Here is a 20553-nt window from a genome sequence, read left to right on the forward strand (position 1 = left end):
ACATTTTAAGCAAATCTGGCGTTGCACAGCAGGGTAGGAAGCGGCCACAAACGTCTCAGCAGTTGCAGGAGGCTGCCTGCATCTCCCTGCGCAGGGCGTGTGGCCTCTAAGCAGAGGAGCCAGCTCGGGTTGTGCACCTGATTGCGTAAAACTGCTGCCGAGCCTGTGAAACAAACAATTCTTCCTAGTACTGAGAAAACAGATAAACACAGGAAGGAAATGAATCTGGGATCGTGAGGGAGATCCTGATTAGATAGAGATTTATCAGCGGTGGGGGGGGGGCGCCCCTGCCCAAGAGCAGAATAATTTCGATGAGCCCTTTGTCTTTTACATTCCGTTGCATGGCAGACTGTATTTAGGGAGACACACCACAGATTTTAGATTTTTGTTTAGATCTTTGATTTGTTTTTATAAGGCTCAGGGGTACATCCCTTACTAACGTGAAATGAAATCTAGGGTCATCTACCAAGTAATGAAATAAGACGTAAGATTTAAATTTTGTGTAGTTTTTGAGTTTTGTGTATAGGTAAATTTTCTGGATTTTTAAAAAGACGGCCCAGCTATTTTGTAATTTTTATTCTTTTCAGTGAGAATGCTGCATGTGGTGTGGTATGTGTGTGGTGTTTTGGGATTTGGGGATTTTGTGAGCCTTTCTGTAGTACAAACATTTTTAAGTTATGGTTTTACATAGTTAATAAAAGCATATGAAGGACTTTCCTGGCAATCCAGTGGTTAGGACTCAGTGCTTCCACTGCAGGGGGCACAGGTTCTACCCCTGGTCGGGGAACTAGGATCCCGCCTGCTGCATGGCCAAAAAAATAAAAAAATAATAAGAATTCAAATAATACAAAAAAGGTATTTGGTGAAAAGTCTTTCTCCCTCTACTTGGCTAGTTCTTTACCAGAGATAGTGAATATAAAGACATAAAATTTTATGGGAATTTTTAAAGATTCAAAGCGATCTCTTTGGACCTGATGTATACATTTTGTTGCTAAATAGTGTATGAGAATCCTATGAGAGCCCTGAAATGCTGCCGTGAACAGAAGAGCAGGGGGTCAGGGACTTCACCGTCAGACAGCCTATAGCAGGAAAGGCAGCGCCACATACTGAATACAGCGCTGGGCCCGGAAGCAGACTTTGGTTCCCGTTCTAGCTGTGCCTTTAATTAGCTGTGTGATTTTAAGGAAGGTCCTCAAACTCTGTGAACCCCAGTTATTTCGTGTGTGGAGCGAGGTCAGACTGGGTAAAATAACAGGTTGTTGGGGAGGATCTTAGAGTGTGGGAGTTAGGGCTGGGGTGGATGGCGGTGCCTTGAGGAGGGCTCGGTAGCTCTCACTGTGGCCTCCAGGCTGGCAGCCTCTTGGTGGGAGGCTCACAGTCCAGGGCATGCCAGTCCCCACCCCCCACCCCCCCACCTCTGAGGGGTACGGAGCATTCCCATCTGTGACAGTGAGTGTCAGTGGAGTTGGGAGGGGCTGGGGACCCTCCCTCTCCCCACCCCGCCTGCGGTGTGGGAATTCTGCTGTGGGAATGTCCCTGTGGTTGAGAGTTACTGGTCTGAGCTTGAGAAGTAGTTTGCTGAGAGCAACCAGAGTTAATCAGTCTCGTGAGGATTGGTTCATACTAACCAGTATCATAAGCAGTGAATCTAAGTCGGGATTAATTTATTAATTGCTAGTGAACCATATACCAGAATCATCAGGTCATCGGTTTCCCATTAGAAGAGTCTGGTGAGTTCGAAATCAGAGCAAGTGGAGTTTGTAAAATGAGCTTTATTGTAAATATCACTGTGTGATGGTGTAATTAATTCACCTCTACTAAAGGGATGTACCTGCCCAGAGTGAGATACATGATATCTGGCCAGGACACTCCCTGCCTTGGATCATTCGTACTAGAGACTCAGGGTGAATCCTGTTCTTCAGTTCTACTTACCTTATTTCCACAGAGACCACTTCCCTTCTCTCAGTGTATTCTTTTATCATCCACTACAGTGTTATTGATTTGATTAAATTCACTTCCTTCATATCTATGCCGTTTTTCTGATAGTTCACCTTAGAATTGAATGTTTAAAAACCCTAGACTTTCAGATAATTTACACATGGCTGTTTTTGTCCTATACAGATTTTTGAACAGATTTATTGAAATGTAATTCATATTATTAATGCTCAGTTACAGTGTACAAATGATTTTTAAATCTTGTGTAAGTGGAACCATACAATATACAGTCTTTTGTGCCTGGCTTCTTTGGCTTAGCAAAGGGCTCACCCATGTTGTAGCATGTATCAGGAATTCATTCCTTTTTACTATTGAATACATTCTGTTTTGTGGACAGACCATGTTTCTCCATTCATCAGTTGATGGACATCTGGTATGTTTCCACATTACAAATTATGCTTCTCTGAGCATCTGTGTACAAGTTTTTGTGTGGAAGTGTTTTCATTTCTCTTGGGTGATCTACCCAAGTATAGGTATACCAAGATATACCTAATATGCCTTGGGTAACAGGAGTGGCTTTGCAGGTCATATGGTAACTCTGTGTTGAACATTTCAAGGGACCGCCAGACTGTTTTCCACAGTCACTGACCATTTTACACTCCCACCAGCAGTGTATAAGGCTTCCAGTTTCCCCACTTTCCTGCCAGTACTTATTATTGTCTGTCTTTGATTAGAGCCATTTTAGTGAGTCTGAGGTAGAGTCTCATTATAGTCTTGATTTGCGTTTCCCTACTGACGAGTGATGTTGAGCATTTTTAGTGGCCTCTGTATGTTCTCTTTGGAGAAATGTCCATCCAGATCCTTCGCCCGTTTTTAAACTGGGTTACTTTCTTTTTGGTTTTGAGTTGTAAGAGTTCTTTATATAGTGTAGATCCAAGTTCTTTATCAGAAATATTATTTGTAAACATTTTCTCCAATTCTGAGGGTTGTCTTTTTACTTTTTTGATGGTATCATCTTCAGCCCAAAAGTTTTATCTATTTTTTCTTTTGTCACTTGCACTTGGAGTGTCATCTAAGAAACCATTGCCTAAACGAGGTTACAAAGACTTGCTCCTGTGTTGTTTTCTAAGAGTTTTACACTTGCCATGATCTGTTTTGAGTTAATCTTTTTATATGGTATGAGGCAGGGTCCAAAATCACTCTTTTGCACGTGGATATCCAGTTGTCCCACCACTATTTATTCCCACTGAGTATATTTTCTTTTATTTTTACTACTGTCACTAGATACTCATATTTTCGGGCTATGTGACACCTTAGCTACCTCCAGAGTGTAAAGAGTTTCAGATTGTTTCAGGGATGCTGCTCAGACAGGAATGCACATTAGGTGGAGGATGTTTATGCCGTCTGGCAGTCAGTGGATCAGAGTGTAGCACAGTCCCTTCGGGCTGGGTCCCCATCTATGGATAGTACCCTTCGAAGGGAGGCAGCCATCAGTGCGTCAAATCGGTCCTTGAAGAAGTCTGATTCAGGGACTCCTGGCGGTCCGGGCGTTAGGACTCGGCTCTTCCACTGCAGGGGCCCGGGTTCCACCCCTGGTCAGGGAACTAGGATACCCAGAGCCGTTTGGTGTGGCCAAAAAAAAAGTCAAATTTTGGGCTTCCCTGGTGGCGCACTGGTTGGGAGTCTGCCTGCCGATGCGGGGGACGCAGGTTCGTGCCCCGGTCCAGGAGGATCCCACATGCCGCGGAGCGGCTGGACCTGTGAGCCATGGCCGCTGAGCCTGCGCGTCCGGGGCCTGTGCTCCGCAACAGGAAAAAAAAAAAAGTCCAATTTTAAACTTTTAGTTTCATCCTCCCATGATCTCTGTTTGTGTGCCAGGAAGGTTGATTATTTTTAGCCAAACTGATAGACCTCTGGCAACCATTGTGATCTTGGTGGTTGTACCTGCGGTTACGCAGTCCATTCCAAGAATGTCATAAAGTAACCAACCCATTATCTCTGGGAGTCCTTAGAAAATTGAGAATCAGTGGAGTCTCAAGCTATCATTAATTTGAGGCTTGCATGGGATTTATTATTTTATTGGATAGAGAGTCCTTTGATGGAACCCCCCCCCCCAAAGATAATCTCCTTTATTTCCTCATTTATTTTGGTATTACCATTCAATATTTTGCTTCAGGGAATGATAGTAGGACCTACCACCAGATTCTGGAGAAGATGGATTCTTTGAGTTATTGCTCAGTTTCCAGGGAGCTGGGAAATTTAAAGGTTTAGTTTATGTGATACTTAAAAGTCCTGAAGTCAACATTTTTCATTGTATTTAGGCATCAAACAGTCACCTTTGGCTCTTTTTCTGACTGCCCTGACCTTCCCCTTACAAAGGTAGGGAGTCCTTTGTTTACATAGCCTCATCTAAAGCACTCTTAGCTTTTCAGGGAGGGTAAAGCATAAATAAGTTGACACCATTACATTGAAACTCAACCACATCTCTCCTCCTCCGTCCCAGTTACGTGAGGCTGATTAGAATGCTAAGTGAGGTGGCAGCTTTGACCAAGATGGCAGTTGGCCCTTTTGTGGGGTTTTTTCTTATTTACAAACTTGGACAACAGGAGGGTGTGTTCAGTGCAGTAATATAGCAGCTGTGTCCCTGAGGTTCACAGTTTGAATCTAGAGTTGTTTTTTCTTAAGTTGTTGATCTGAATGGGTGTGACTAGCGTTGACTTGGATAGAGAAGGGCTTCACCAGACACCTTAATAGGATCACTGTGGCCACAGATCTAGTCTACCCTTTGCAGGTCTCAGAACCTGGTTTTGTCAGTGAGCCCAGATGTAACATCTAGCTCTTTGGTTCCCCTTTTCTAGACCACAGGCAGCATCGTCCTCTGGAACAGATGCACACCAGTCAAACTTACAACACTCAGTCATGAAGCCAGATGCCAGTTTACTCATTTACAGTGAGGACTCTGTACTCGTGCAGTGTGTATCCATTGCTACTGTTTATGATGCTCTGTTCTTGGGAAGAACAAGAAGTTAGACTGAAAGTGAGAAGGCTGATTGGTAAGCAAGGAGTCAGAGGAAAGAGAAGGAGATAGTCCTGAGGGCTCGCTCAACAAGACCATGAAGAAGCCTTGGATAGTTTCCTGTCCTCAGAGAGAGGGAGCTTTCCCAGTAGATAGGGTGCGCTTGTCTGCCAGAGTCGGTATCTCTCTTTCTCGGACACGATGGACATATTCTGTCAGATTCTTGCTCTTTGGCCGCTTTTTTCTAGACCACAAGCAGAATGCTCCTTTTCTGTACAACAGTTTTTTCTTTACATATCTTAATAAAGTGGATTCGCTGTAGCTCGTGTTCTTGTTTCATCAGTTGTTTCACAGTTATTTTATTTCACTTTTTTGGCCGTACCACGCGGCATACAGGATCTTAGTTTCTGGACCAGGGATCAAACCTGTGCCCCTGCAGTGGGAGAGCGGAGTGTTAACCACCGGACCGCCAGGGAAGTCCCAGTTGTTTCACAGTTATGAGACTATTTGAGACTAAATAGCTGTGGCCACATGGATAATATGCGACAGTTTCTCATGTCTTTATACTTCATGTTTACCATCTCTTTGAGGCAGTTAGTTTACTTCTTATCCATTATACAGACTTCTTAGTTGCTAGAAGAATCTTACCAGCAAGTTCCAGGGGGAGAACCTCGTTATAACCTCCTGTGTTTAGTGTTCCTGGGACATTAAGGTCCACCTGTGCGTATTAATTTATGGATCTCAAAATAACCTCAAAAACCCGAATTATTCTTTCCCAACTTGCTCTAAGCTCTCTTTTCATTCTTGACAGTATAGTCCCTTTGGCATATTATTTTAGCATCCCTAGTCTTTTTCCTTATGCACAGGGTTGGGTAAAAAAGAATAGGTGTATTTCTTCTGTCTTCTGAATTTAACTGCAAGCTTTCATCAGGCCAGTTTTGGAAAAAAATGGTTCCTTTCCTACTAATAGTCTCACCCCTTAGATTAACTCTTCTTCCTAGTGGCACTTTTTAAAAGCAGTATCAATGAAAAAAGTAAACAGTTGGCTTTTTGCCTGAGAAACAGTAAAGTAGGTTATATATCTTTGCTTTTAAATCATGGCTTAATTTTTTAGCTTGGGGCTTGACACTCTCCTGTTCAGAGACGTCCCAGATGCATAGTTAATTTCTATGTATTATAAGCTCTTATTTGCCAAGGCTTAAAAATAATATATATGCTGGTACCTTCCTTTTCATCTCATTGGATTTTTTTCTGATAGTCTCTCATGCTTTTTTCCTGACTTCCTGCTACCCTACTCTTCTTTCTTGCTTTTATCCATAGAGTTGATTGTTTTTAATTGGAATTTTCCAACTGCCATTTTTTTCCCATCTTATCCTTGGCGCTAATTTTTTGGATTATTAATTTTGTAAAAATGAGCAAGAAAGCAAAACTTACTGCTTTTTAGCTGATTAAAACATGAAAATAGGGCTTCCCTGGTGGCGCAGTGGTTGAGAGTCTGCCTGCCGATGCAGGGGACATGGGTTTGTGCCTCGGTCCAGGAAGATCCCACATGCCGCGGAGCGGCTAGGCCCGTGAGCCATGGCCGCTGAGCCTGCGCGTCTGGAGCCTGTGCTCCGCAACGGGAGAGGCCACAGCAGTGAGAGGCCCGCGTACCGCAAAAAAAACAAAAACAAAAACATGAAAATAGTTTGGGGTTTAGAGGATAATAAGTTTTTTTTAATTTTTAATTTTATATTGGAGTATAGTCAATTAATAATGTTGTGTTAGTTTAAGGTGTACAGCAAAATGATTAAGTTATACATATACACGTGTCTATTCTTTTTCAAATTCTTTTCCCATTTAGGTTATAACAGAATATTGAGCAGAGTTCCCTGTGCTATACAGTAGGTCCTTGTTGGTTATCTATTTTAAATATGAGTAGTGTGTATATGTCAATCCCAAACTCCCATTCTATCCTTCCCCCCAACCCCAGTCCTTCCCCTTTGGTAACCACAAGTTCATTCTCTGTGAGTCTATTTCTGTTTTGTAAATAAGTTCATTTGTATCATTGTTTTTTAGATTCCACATACAAGCTATATCATATGATGCTTGTCTTGCTCTGACTTCACTTAGTATGATAATCTCTAGGTCCATCCATGTTGCTGTAAATGGCATTATTTCATTCTTTTTTATGGCTGAGTAATATTCCACTGTATATATGTACCACATCTTCTTTACCCATTCATCTGTCGATGGACACTTAGGTTGCTTCCATGTCTTAGCTATTGTAAACAGCGCTGCAATGAACATTGAGGTGCATGTATTCTTTCGAGCCACGTTTTTCTCCAAATATATGCCCAGGAGTGGGATTGCAGGATCATATGGTAGTTCTATTTTTAATTTTTTAAGGAACCTCCATACTGTTCTCCATAGTGGCTGCACCAATTTACATTCCCATCAACGGTGCAGGAGGGTCCCCTTTTCTCCACACCCGGTGGATAACAAGTTTTTTTTGTTTTTGATAACAAGTTTTATCTTTTTCTTCCAGTTACAAAAGTAAGAAAATTTAGAAAACTAGGAAAAGGAAAAATGATCATCCATATTCTACCACCCAGAGAAATCACCATTCCTTCATCTTTTCTCCTATTCATATGTGTTCATATATTTTAAACTTGATTGTGCTTTGATCATAATATGCTAATTACTATATCTTTTGAATATACTTAGATCATGGTCTCAGCTTTGCTAGAAATACATTTGTATAATTTTAGATCTTTTATAGGTGTTTAGTAAATATTTATTAAATGAAGTGAATGAATCCTTACCTCTCTCTGTGTCTCAATTTTCCCATTCCTTAAGTGGGAAAATTTAATTTACAAGAGGTTTTGTAAGGATCCACGAAAGACTGCATGTGTTGAAGTAGCTAGATCTCACCATCACCCTCCTGGCTGTACCATCACAATTCTCCCCAGAGAGCGCTGCTGGAGAAGAAGCAGAGAAAGAAGCGCCTGGAGCCACTCATGGTGCAGCCGAACCCAGAAGCCCGGCCACGTCGGTCAAAGCCGAGGGGAAGCGAGGAGCGCGCTCCGCTGGTGGAGCCTCAGGCCCCGCGCAGCGGCGTCATCCTGCACGGTGTGTACTCAGGCAGCATCTCTGCCTGCTGCTGCGTGGTTTTCACAAACCTGGGGGAGGCAGGAGGACTCTCAGGTGGACCAAAGGGACAATATTAGCATCGTTACCAGGTACCTTCGTTTATCTTTATAATCCCATTCAGGGCCTTTGATTTGGAATAAAAGCAGTGGTCTGATCAGTGGAGGATACCTTAAAGTTCACAGCCGTCCTGGAACTGTTGTTTTAGATGCAAAATGAAAGTGTCCGGAACTGCCCACTTGAGGAGCTTCCAGGCTCGACTGTTGCCTCCTGGCAGAGTTAACCATGAAGCCAGGAGCAGGTAGAGAGCACGCATTCTTCCAGTAGCCGGACTCAGAGGGACATCTGAGTCAGCGACGGGGTAAAGGAGGAACCAGGTTAAACAACTCTAAAACTAGCCCCCTCGGCTCCTGGTTTGGACGAGATCTGGATGGACTTCGGAGGACCTACTTGGCTTTCAGTCTCGTTCTTAAGTTTCTAAAGCACAGCATCAGGTACATTTACTTTAGTGGCAGTCAGGCCGTGTTGATAAAATGACCACCAGATCGTAGAATGGATTCCGCTGCTAACAGATGTCCTCGTGGATGTTAAAGAAGGAGTGAAACGGTTTGGCGCTTCTTAGATCACATACACCAAAACCATCCGGCCAAATAGTGGACAACGCTTTCTTCTTTCTTCTTTCTGTTGGGCCCCTAGGCATTGATGGTCCCGCTGCCTTCCTGAAGCCAGATGCTCAGGACGTGGAGACCAGACCTCACGTCCTCTCAGTAGGATCTCCTGCCGCGGAGGAGGATGCTGAAGGAGGTGCTGATGGAGATGGCACCTGGGACCCTGCTTCCAAGCCAGATCTCCAGGAGATTCTCCAGAAACATGGTGAGCATTGCTGACAGTTTTCAGGCAGTGAGTTAGTTACATAAAATATAAAACAGGGAATTCTCTGGCGGTCCAGTGGTTAGGACTCTGCGCTTTCACTGCCAAGGGCCCAGGTTTGATCCCTGGTCGGGGAGCTAAGATCCCACAAGCTGCACGATGCAGCCAAAATACATATGTAAATGTGTGTGTGTGTGTGTGTGTGTGTGTGTGTGTGTGTGTGTGTGTGTGTGTGTGTGTGTGTGTGTGTGTGTGTGTAATGTCAGCAGCATTAGCTACTATTACGGCTATTTCCTTCCTTTTGACATTTTATTTTTGTCATCCCCACCCTGTTCCTTTGAGTTGCCCCTCAGCACCCTACCCTGCCTCTGTTTCACAGTTTATATTCCTCTAGTGATAAGGGAGAGATAAATAGCCAGCTTAGTGGAAACACAAATTGGATCAGAATATCCTTAAACTAATAATACTTTTTCCATGAGAGCCTGCTTTCTGCCAGTTGGAGTTATTCTCATAAATATTCCTGTACGTTTCAGAGGTCCTCTGTAGTCTTCTCCTTCCTAGAAAACTAATTTTATAGCGAGAAGGAATTAAGCATCCCCTTTTCAGATGAGAAGACTGACGGCCAGTAATGCCTGGGTGTTTGCTGGGAACCTGCTTTGTCATAGGCATTGCTGGGTACTGGGATATGTGAGTCAGGAGGTTCTACCACAGACTGGCAGGATAGATGCACATTCAAATGGATTCGTATATTCATTCATTTAGAAAACACGATTGAGGATACGCTATATATCAGGCCTTGTTCTAGGCACTTAGGATACAATTGTGAACGAGGTTCCTGCCCTCATGGAGCAATTGTTCTGATTGAGGCTTCATGGACCTAAATGGCCAAGGGAGTGTGGAGAGGGGCGCCCACCCAGAGTTGATCCAGAGGTGACTTCTAAGCCAGAGTGTGATGCGGGAAGACGAGCCGGCAGCTCGGAAGGGCTGGAGTGCGGAGCGCGAGGTCACAGGTGGGAAGGGGCCTGGAGAGACGTGGGCTGGAGGGGTGGGCGGGCTCCGATTACACTGGGTGTTACAGGCCGAGCTAGGGTGTGGACTTCCTGTGAAGAGTAACAGGAACCTATGTGGGATTTTAAGGTGGAATGATAGCAGATTTGGGCTGTAGGAAAATTAATCTGCACTATGAAGAATGAATTGGAGTGGGTAAGTCTGGAAGCAGGAAGGCTAATGAGATAGTTTGACTGATGGCCTGATCTCGAGCTGTATTTTGGTGTATAGAGTAGAAAGCAGGAGAAATACAACTCCACTGCGGGGCAGTGAGAGGGACAAGAACCACATGGAAGGAGGTGGCGACTAAGCTGAGGCGTGAGGGGTGCGTGTGCTCCTGTGCACAGCTGTCAGCCCAGGAGTGGCTGGAGACTGACACTGTGAATGTCTTTTGCTTGTCAGGCACTTGACATACCTTATCTCAGTATTTGTGACAGTACTGTGAGGGGTTACACGTGTCAGCCTCTCCTTTTCACATGTAAGAAAATTGGCTCTCAGAAAGGCTAAGTAATTCGTTCTAGATCACACCGCTAGTTGGTTAGGTGGCAAACTTGGGCAGAAGAAATGACGTTAGCAGAGGCATCAGGTGTATAGAGCATGATGTATCTGCGGAAACTGGGGCAGGGTGTGGCGTGCTTTAGAGCTCAGCTCTGGGGCCAGCCAGCGTGGTTTGGAGTCTCAGCTCTGCCACCTCTGGCTGGTAAAGGGGAAAGCAGCACAACTTTTCTCTGCCTCAGTTTCCCTGTCTGTAACATGAATGTGGCCGTGGTAATTCTGTTACTTTCCTATCGTTATTATAACAAGAGACAGTGAAAGATGTGGAGGAGCCAGAGCAAGGAGAACTCTCAGTTTAACCAAAAGCTAGATTACTTACCCCAGGTCATCGAGCTGAATAGCGGCAGACCTAGATTTTCTGAGTCTTAGTCTAGCTCTTGATCCCTTACTGTAAATACCAAGCTGTCCCTTGTACTCTGCCCTGTTAAATGACCGCTGTGTTCTTTCTCAGAATTGGCCTTTCAGGACCAGATGGGTTAATGCCTTTTTGAGTCTGAACAAGTTGCATCTGGACCATAGAAGCCATGAAGTGCTCTCTTGACTAAGACTTAAGAAGTGTCAGTTTGGAAGATAACGTTCCTCAAGTGGGGATCCAGTTTGCTTGTCTTACAAGTTTGGGAGAAATCCTTGATCTCCATCTTAAAACATGTATTCACATGAACTGAGTTCTTGGTACAAATATGGCATTTGAAAGCATAGTACTAACATTGTAAATCACCTATACTTCAATTTAAAAAAAAAAAGAAGAAAACGTAGGACTGAGTATCCATATGAGAGTGAGATCCCTAGAGTTTTATGCGTTTTGCTACCCGTCCCCAAAAGTTAACGTTTTAGGAAAGAAAAAAGAAAGAAAGAAATATCCTTCACAAACCAAAGAATTTTTAAAATAATAGCTTTATTGAGATATAATTCACACACCGTACAATTCACCCATGTAAAGTGAACAATTGATTGGTTCGTTAGTATATTCACAGAGGTCTGCAGCCATCAGCACAATCAATTTTAGAATGTTGTCTGACGCCAGAGAAACTTCATACCTGTTAGCAGTCACTTCCCATTTCCCTCCAACTCCCCATCCCTGGGCAGCCGCCAGTCTACTTTCTGTCTGCAGATTTGCCTATTCTGGTGTTTCGTATCAACAGAATCAGTCATACACTGTGTGGCCCTTTATGCCTGGCTTTCACTTAGCGTCATGTTTTCAGAGTTCATCCACGTTGTAGCCTGTGTCAGTGCTTCGTTCTTTTCTGTCGTTGGATCACAGTCCCTTGTATGGATAAGCCACGTTTTGTTCCTCCCTTTACCAGTTGATGGGCATTTGGGTTGTTCCCACTCTGGCTATTATGAATAATGCTGCTATAAATAGTTACGCATAAGTTTTTGTATGGACATATGTTTTCACTTGAGATTAATTTTTTAACTAGCCTTAGTCTTATCCTTGGGTGTCCTTGGGAAAAACTTGATACCATTTATTTTGTGAACTATGTAAAACAGACCATCATTGTCCCTCCTCTGAGGTGGATGAATGTGGGCAGCACTGCTTGTTGTTCAGTCTCCTTCATGTGTGACTTGGGGGCTCTTCCAGCTATTGTATGAGGGGTGGCTTTACCTTGTAGACCACAGAGAAAAGCGAGGTGGCCTCGCCCATAGCTCTGCCCCTTTCTCCTGGGCAGAAGTGCTTCTCCTGGAGCATCATCCTCGCACGTGTAAATCTGAGTGTCGTGCTTCTTTTATAACACACAGCACACTTTGTGTCCCATAAACAAGCAAGAGACAAAACAAAAAATACGACTTGCCAGTCCCTCCTCCTCAAACTCATATAAATGTGAGGATAAAATGAAAAAATAGTTTTTAATCAGATAGTTTGAAGTTTTCTTTAAAAGGTCCAAGGTGGTAGTACTTCAAACATTCCCAACTCAGGGGCTTCCCTGGTGGCGCAGTGGTTGAGAGTCCGCCTGCCGATGCAGGGGACACGGGTTCGTGCCCCGGTCCGGGAAGATCCCACGTGCCGCGGAGCAGCTGGGCCCGTGAGCCATGGCCGCTGAGCCTGCGCGTCCGGAGCCTGTGCTCCGCAACGGGAGAGGCCACAGCAGTGAGAGGCCCGCATACCGCAAAACAACAACAACAACAACAACATTCCCAACTCAAATTAGTTCACAAGACTAACCACGAAAAAGATGTAGGAAAACAAAGAAGTAACTGATAGAGACATGTATTGCGGGAAAATGTGTGTAGCGTTGACCATTTTAACCGTTTGTAAGTGCACAGCTCAGTGGCACTAGGCACATTCACGTTGTTGTGCAGCCATTACCACCGTCATCTCCAGAACCTTCTCATCTTCCCAGACTGAGACTCTGTCCCCATCAAACACCAACTCCCCGTCCCCCGCCCCACCCCCAGCTCCTGGCAACCTCTGTTATACTTTCTGTCTCCATGAATTTGACTATTCTAGGCCTCATAGAAGTAGAATCATAAGGTATTTGTCCTTTCTGTGTCTAGCTTACTTCACTTAGCATAATGTCTTTAAGATTCATTCATGTTGTAGCCTGTGTCAGAATTGCATTCCTTTTTAAGGCTGAATAACATTCTATTTATGTATATACAACAGTTTGTTTATTCATCAGTTGGTGGGTATTTGGGTTGTTTCCACCTTTTGAAAACTGTGAATAATGCTGCTGTGAACATTGGTTGTTCAAGTATCTGTCTGAGCCTCTGCTTTCAGTTCTTTTGGGTGTACACCCAGAAATGGAATTCCTGGATTATATGGTAATTCTGTATATATATATTTTAGGAACCACTATGTTGTTTTCTACAGTGGCTGCATAATTTTGCATTTGCCACCAGCAGTTTCTCCACATCCTCACCAACACTTACTTTCTGTTTTTTGGATTTTGTTTTTTATAATAATCATCCCAGTGATTGTCAGTTGGTTTCTCACTGTGATTTTGATTTGCATTTCCCTAATGACTAGTGATGTTGAGCATCTTTTCATGTGCTTATTGGCCATTTATGTATCGTCTTTGGAGAAATGTCTGTTCAAGTCCTTTACCCATTTTTTAAAAAAAATTATTTATTTTTGGCTGCGTTGGGTCTTTGTTGCTGTGCACAGGCTTTCTCTAGTTGTGGCGAGCGGGGCCCACTCTTCGCTGTGGTGTGCAGGCTTCTCAGTGTGGTGGCTTCTCTTGTTGCGGAGCGCGGGCTTCAGTAGTTATGGCACGCAGGCTCAGTAGTTGCGGTTTGCGGGCTCTAGAGCGCAGGCTCAGTAGTTGTGGCACTCAGGCTTAGTTGCTCCGCGGCATGTGGGATCTTCCCGGACTAGGGCTCGAACCCGTGTCCCCTGCAATGGCAGGCGGATTCTTAACCACTGTGCCACCAGGGAAGCCCTCTTCCCCCATTTTTGAATTGGGTTTGTTTTTGTTGCTGTTGAGTTATATATTCTGGATATTAATTGTTTATCAGATATATGATTTGCAAAAGAGGATAAATTAGGGAAGGAAACAGCAGGAAGGGAAAACAAGGGATGGATCTAGGTGAGAATATGAAGGAAGAATTGTCAAAATTTGGATTAAATAGCCATGTTTTAAGTCAGAACAGCTTGGAATTTTTAAGCAAGGAAGTTGAAATTATATTTGGTTCAAAGGTCTCTGGCCCTTTTTGACAGTTTCTCCCTTTCTGCCAGGGATCTCAGGGAGTTTGAACTTTGATGAGGAGGAGACTGATGGGGAGGAAGGAGAAGGGAAAAAACTAAGATCTCATTCATCCTCTTCAGAGGCAGAGAGACCCAGTTCTGCATCCAGCCAGAAGCCAGCCACAGTATGTAGCTCTGAAACTTCCTCCTCTGAGCTAATTTCACTGCTTCCTAAACATCTCCGGAATTTAAATGCCATTACTGGATGAAGGCTGCTTCAAAGAGTTAAGCTGGAAGTTACACTTAAAGTACACGACTCCCTAATTTCTTGTGTCTTGAACCAGCTTCTGTGAAGCCGTATCCCATTTTCATACTTTGCTGCTTCATTACTCCCAGTATTCGTATACCTATTTAACTTCTCAGAGTTCTTCCCTACCTTGTCAGAAGACTGAGACATATGGGTGAATCAGTAAGCTATTTTGTCCTTTAAGTGTTTCTCAAAGAGAATATGAGGTTTCCTGACCCAGCCGCCTACTGCTCACATGTGGCTGTTCTTTCAGGATACAGGAGCTTCCGGAACTGCAGCCCAGCACACTGATAATCAGCTGGGAGAAATAGAGAATTTAGAGGGCTTCGCATACAGTCCTGCCCCTCGAGGTGTCACAGTGAAGTGTCGGATAACTCGGGATAAAAAAGGAATGGATCGGGGGCTTTTCCCTACCTACTATATGCACTTGGAAAAGGATGAAAATCGGAAGGTATGAGAAGTGGGTCTTTTTTTTTTTTTTTTTTTTTTTTTTTTTGGGCTGTGTCAGGTCTTAGTTGTGGCACGTGGGCTCCAGGGTGTGTGGGCTCAGTAGTTGAGGCACTGGGCTTAGTTGCCCCGAGGCATGTGGGATCTTAGTTCCCCGACCAGGGATCGAACCTGCGTCCCCTGCATTGGAAGGTGGATTCGCAACCACTGGACCACCAGGGAAGTCCTGAGAAGTGGTTCTTAAGACAGATCTTGAGATGGAGGGAAGAGTTCTGTGGGCTGGGTCGTTGATGGTCTTACGATGGGGGGTGGGGATGGGGGAGCACCGGTATTCGACAGGAACTAGGTTGTACTTACTAGTTCCCAAGTGCTGTGTTCTCACTGTCTTCAAAGAGGTCATAGTCTAATAGTCAAAACCTACCCACCCCACAAAGAGAAAGTTTTATCCAGAAGGTAAGAAGATGGAAGAGACTATTTGAATGTAATTATTTTTACCTCCATCCCTTTTTTGGGGTGGGGGAGTTTCCCATGTGCTCTTTGATTTTGATTTTGATTATGACAGTGTGGAAGAAAGAAGGGTTTAGGGAATAGGAGGAATTGGAAAAACAGAAAACATGCAAGTGGAATGTCTTGTTTTTCATCCTAGAAATTCTAATTTACTTTATACATAAATTTGAGGCAGTTAATACTTGCTAATGAACAATGTATTTTATAATACCAGGTCTAAGTGGATGATTTTAAGAGCCTAGAAATGTGGGCTTCCCTGGTGGCGCAGTGGTTGAGAGTCCGCCTGCCGATGGAGGGGACACGGGTTCGTGCCCCGGTCTGGGAAGATCCCACATGCCGCGGAGCGGCTAGGCCCGTGAGCCATGGCCGCTGAGCCTGCGTGTCCGGAGCCTGTGCTCCGCAACGGGAGAGGCCACAGCAGTGAGAGGCCCGCGTACCGCAAAAAAAAAAAAAAAAAAAGAGCCTAGAAATGAGATGATGATAGTAGATATTAATGTTGCTATAACCACTATCTACTGAGTGTTTACGGTTACCAGGTGTGTGCTAAATGCTTTCTGTATACTATTACCGACAACCCTGTGACAACGCTGTAGGGTAGGATTTCTCATCCCAGCTTAGGGAATGCCCCAGAACACACTAAGAAATGGCAGAGCCAGATTGAAACCTGTATCTGTTGGATTCCAAAGTGCCCCCTCCCCTTAGTTACCGCCCTCTCCTGCTTCCTTATTATCGTCCAAGTCTAGGAGTGTCTGGGAAGGATGCATAAATACGACAGTACTCATATCACGGAAGTCACAGGAGTTTAGAACAACAACATACAAAATGCAGCAAGAAGCATCAGGAAAGCCGTTGAAGGGAGGATGGGAAGCACAGGGTCCAGGGTCCTGCCTCTTCCAAAGGTGGAAAGACTCTTACTCATGAAATTGGATGAAGCTTTTTAAAAAAGTCACTGGAGGCTTTAGGGATAAAGTTGTAAATAATGATATGGAGAATCAAGCTAGTGAATTTAGAAAAATTGTGCAGGAGGGAAACCTTGTTAGTGAATTCTGAGAAGCATTATGAGGATTAGAAAAAGTGATGAGGACCCAGAGATTGGTCTTCTCCCAGAGAACCCCAAATGGCAGGTACACTGGTGCTACGATAGGGCATGGAGGCCCCTCAGGGGCCCGAGGCCACAGAGCTCGCGGGGTCAGGGCCGGGGGCAAGGATTGGCTACCCCTCACCCATCTGGGCCGCCTGGTCAGGGCTCTGGAGGAGACCCTTCTCTTCTGCTCATCCATCCGGGAATCCGAGACGACTGACTCTTCCCTGGAAGCATCCCTCCTTCAAGGATGAGGTTTTGACAATGATGCGAGCATAACCCCTTCTGCCCTGCAGCCCAGGGTCAAGGCATTTGTTGCTATTGGGGATTGCAGTGGACAGATGCTGGTCTGGGTGTTCAGTGCTTCAAGGAGATCACCACTGCCATCGTGAGGCCATCGTTCTGGCCAAGTTCTCCGTAGTCCTCATGTGGTGAGGCTACTGGGGGAACAGGATCGGCCAGCCCCAGACCATCCCTGCAGGCTGACCGGCCACTGTGGCTCTGGGCCGGTGCCTCTCATCCTGCCCTTGGACACCGGCGTCATCCCAGCCGCTGTGCCCGAGAAGCTGGTGCTGGCCGGCGTGGACGATGCTGCACCTTGGCCGGGGTTGCACCGCTGCCCTGGGCAGCTTTGCCAAGGCCACCTCTGTGCTGTCTCCAAGACCTAGGCTGCCTCACCCCCGAGCTCTGGAGGGAGACCATGTTCACTGACTGTCCCTGTCACGGGTTCACTGAGCATCCTGTAATGACCCACACCAAGTCTGCGTGCGGGAGACCCAGGCTCCAGCTGTGGCCACCCCATCGTTTTTCTGCAAGAAAAGTCAAAGTGAATTAAACCTGTTTTTTTAAAAAACAAGACCCAGAGATGGACTGCTTGGTACATGATAGGCAGTTGCTAAATATTTGCTAACTAAATAGGACAAACATGGCAGTTCTCTTGAGTGCATTTTTTACTGAAAATTTTTTTCCTTTTCTAGATATTTCTTCTTGCAGGTAGAAAGCGGAAAAAGAGCAAAACATCCAACTACCTCATCTCCACTGACCCAACAGATCTGTCTCGTGAGGGGGAAAGTTATGTTGGCAAACTCAGGTGAGAGCAGCCTTGCATCCTGTCCTGCTCCTCTGATGGTTTGACTCCTGTAGTTTCAGAACAGTCCATATCGGTTTTACAATGAGCCGGTCGATGTCATCTAAAAAAATAAAGTTAATAGAAAGTCTAAGGCCCTTCCTTGTTTTAAGGCTAGATCTTTGAGAAAGCGATGATGACCCCTTGACCTTTGGAGAGTGGGCCGAGAGGCTGTCCCATACCTCTCCTAGCTTGTGTTTGTAAGGGAGAAAAATACAGATCATTGTGGTGGCTTTTTCTCTTGATTCTAGGTCCAACCTCATGGGGACCAAGTTTACAGTTTATGACCATGGTGTCAGCCCGGCCAAGGCCCAGGGTCTGGTAGAAAAGGCCTGTGTGCGGCAGGAGCTGGCCGCCGTCTGCTACGTGAGTGCCGCCTCCCGTTTCCTCAGCCTCCTGGCGTCCCAGCCCTGGGCTTGCAGTCCCCCTCCCAAGCTTGTTTCTGTATACTCGAGTTATTTACGAATTGCCAGGTTTAGCTGTATTTACTGTTTCAGCCGGCCCTCACTCATCTCCTCTTCTCTTTTCCCAATGCCGCCATGTTAACGCAGGCCTTTGTTACCCCTCACCCGTTGGCTCGCGGTTACCGTAAATTGGAAGCCGGTCTCTGCTTTCTGCCCTCTCGACCTGGTTCATCCTGTACAGCCGCTGCTGAGCGGTCCAGCTCCAGCTCGTGCTGCTCTTGTCCTGCTCCAAATCCTCTCAGGCTGCCCCTTGAGTCCAGAATCAAGCCTGGACACTGCACCTTTCCCTTCCGGCTCCCTGGGGGCACGCTTCCTGTGCGTTCCCGTCATTCTAGCGGCTCCTCTCGTCCCTGCGCCCCACCTGAGAGCCTGCCCTGCCCCTCCTTGCCTCTGCCTGTCCACCAGCGTCAGCAGAGGGGTCTCTCCCGACACTAGATGTGCTTGATGCTCCCCTCGGTTCCCCGCGCTTTCTCTAGTGCCCCAGACTGCTTCTTCAGCACCATCCTTCTCTACCAGTTCGTAAAGTCCCATTCACTGCTGTCCACGTGAACACGGACCTGGCGCGTAGTGGGCATGTGAAGTTGTGGAGTCAAAGAAGCAAGAAGGAATTAACCCGACTCAGTTGTTCCTTTGATCCCAAAGTCTCAGCTTTCCATTGGTTGGAATTAATCTCATCACTTGATTCCCATGAGATTTTATCTAAGTGACTGAGAATCATTTGACTTAACACTTTATAATGTATAGATGTTTTCTCTTAGCTTCAGAATCAATTAAATATTTTACCTATGCATGACTTTGTGTGTATGTATATGAATACACATATATGCATGTATTTAATGTAGTTATTTTATTCATATATAATCTGCCTGGTTTGACGGGCATTTGATTTTTTTTATCTCCAGATACAGGTCCTATTTAATTTAAACTGTAATTCTCACTCTATATCATATAGTGCCGTGTCCTCACTGGGAAATATATATTTATTGAAGATGACAAAATTGGACAGTTTGCTTATAATTTTCTGAAATTTCACTTAAAGCTAAAGAGTAAGAATAGGGTTTCAAGCCTAGAGAGTGTTTTAAATTCAAATGTTCAAATTAGGTTTAAAAAGAGGAAACAGTCTTATTTTCCTGGGCTTGATTCTCCGTCTCTCTTTGTTTAACTACAGTGAAGTAATAGAATAGTGTTGAGCGCTCTCCATATTGTCCCCGTTTTACGTGCCCAGGAGGGCCTTGCGTTAAGAATGAGGTCTTGTGTGCTTCCCTGATGGCGTAGTGGTTAAGAATCCGCCTGCCAATGCAGGGGACACAGGTTCGATCCCTGGTCCGCGAAGATCCCACATGCCACAGAGCAACTAAACCCATGTGCCACAACTACTGAGCCTGTGCTGTAGAGCCTGCAAGCCACAACTACTGAGCCCATGCGCTGCAACTACTGAGCCTGCACTGTAGAGCCTGCGAGCCACAACTGCTGAGCCCTTGTGCCACAACTACTGAAGCCCGTGTGCCTACAGCCTGTGCTCCACGACAAGAGAAGCCACCGCCATGAGAAGCCCACACACCACGACAAAGAGTAGCCGCCACTAGCCCCCACTAGCCACGCACAGCAACGAAGACCCAGTGCAGCCATAAATAAATAGATAGATAGATAGACAGATAGATAGACGCAGCCATAAATAGATAGATAGGTAGATCGATAGAAAGGCAATGCATGGTATTAAGAAAAAAAGAATGAGGCCTCATCTTCATTTCTGTTTCAAGTTCCTGTTTATTTCCCTCTCTTCCAGGAAACAAATGTACTCGGATTTAAAGGCCCGAGGAAAATGTCTGTGATCATCCCAGGGATGAATATGAATCATGAACGAATCCCATTTCAGCCACGAAATGTAAGTAAGAGCATATTTCATCAACAGAGGACTCTAACAACAAGACTGCGACACAGGCAAGATGAATAGAAAACAGTGTTGATTCCTCCCGAGCCCAGCCTGGAGTGGCCACTCTTCCTCAGGAGAGCCAGCCCTCCAGACCTCGGGGTAGGTGCTGTTGCTGACGTGGTTGATTTGCAACCACTGGGTCTGCAAAGAGAAATGCTAGTTATTCTATAAGAATCCAACAAAGCTGGCTTAGTTTGGGCTCTGTTTCTGTTTTACTTGCTGAAACGGAGGAAATAGGCCCCTGCTCTGCTTCCCGCCTCAGCAGCCTTGAGGGTGAGCGCTTTGTGATGGTCCTCAGCACACACCCCTCTCCTACAGGACCGCGAGAGCCTGCTTTCAAAGTGGCAGGACAAAGCCATGGAGAACTTGATCGAGCTGCACAACAAGTCCCCCGTCTGGAACGATGACACCCAGTCCTACGTCCTGAACTTCCACGGCCGGGTCACTCAGGCCTCTGTGAAGAACTTCCAGATAGTCCACGAAAATGACCGTAAGCCCCAGGAAGAGAGGT

At 45.3% G+C, this 20553-nt stretch overlaps 1 protein-coding gene and 1 pseudogene across 4 annotated transcripts in view; both read left to right on the top strand.

Moving 5' to 3' along the window:
• The window catches only part of TULP3 (TUB like protein 3), a 42894-nt gene that overhangs the window by 19865 nt on the left and 2476 nt on the right, over positions 1 to 20553 (top strand). For all 4 annotated transcript variants that reach the window (XM_060024123.1, XM_060024120.1, XM_060024122.1 and 1 more), the window contains 8 exons: positions 7903 to 8062; positions 8777 to 8953; positions 14229 to 14362; positions 14738 to 14935; positions 17497 to 17609; positions 17897 to 18011; positions 19896 to 19994; positions 20361 to 20532. In XM_060024123.1, the coding sequence (XP_059880106.1) occupies positions 7903 to 8062; positions 8777 to 8953; positions 14229 to 14362; positions 14738 to 14935; positions 17497 to 17609; positions 17897 to 18011; positions 19896 to 19994; positions 20361 to 20532 (1168 nt within the window). The remainder of the gene's footprint in view (positions 1 to 7902; positions 8063 to 8776; positions 8954 to 14228; positions 14363 to 14737; positions 14936 to 17496; positions 17610 to 17896; positions 18012 to 19895; positions 19995 to 20360; positions 20533 to 20553) is intronic.
• Positions 15233 to 17368, top strand: LOC132434192 (small ribosomal subunit protein uS5 pseudogene; annotated as a pseudogene).

The sequence above is a fragment of the Delphinus delphis genome, chromosome 11 (genome assembly GCF_949987515.2).
Source record: "Delphinus delphis chromosome 11, mDelDel1.2, whole genome shotgun sequence".
Classification (NCBI taxonomy): Eukaryota; Metazoa; Chordata; class Mammalia; order Artiodactyla; family Delphinidae; genus Delphinus; species Delphinus delphis.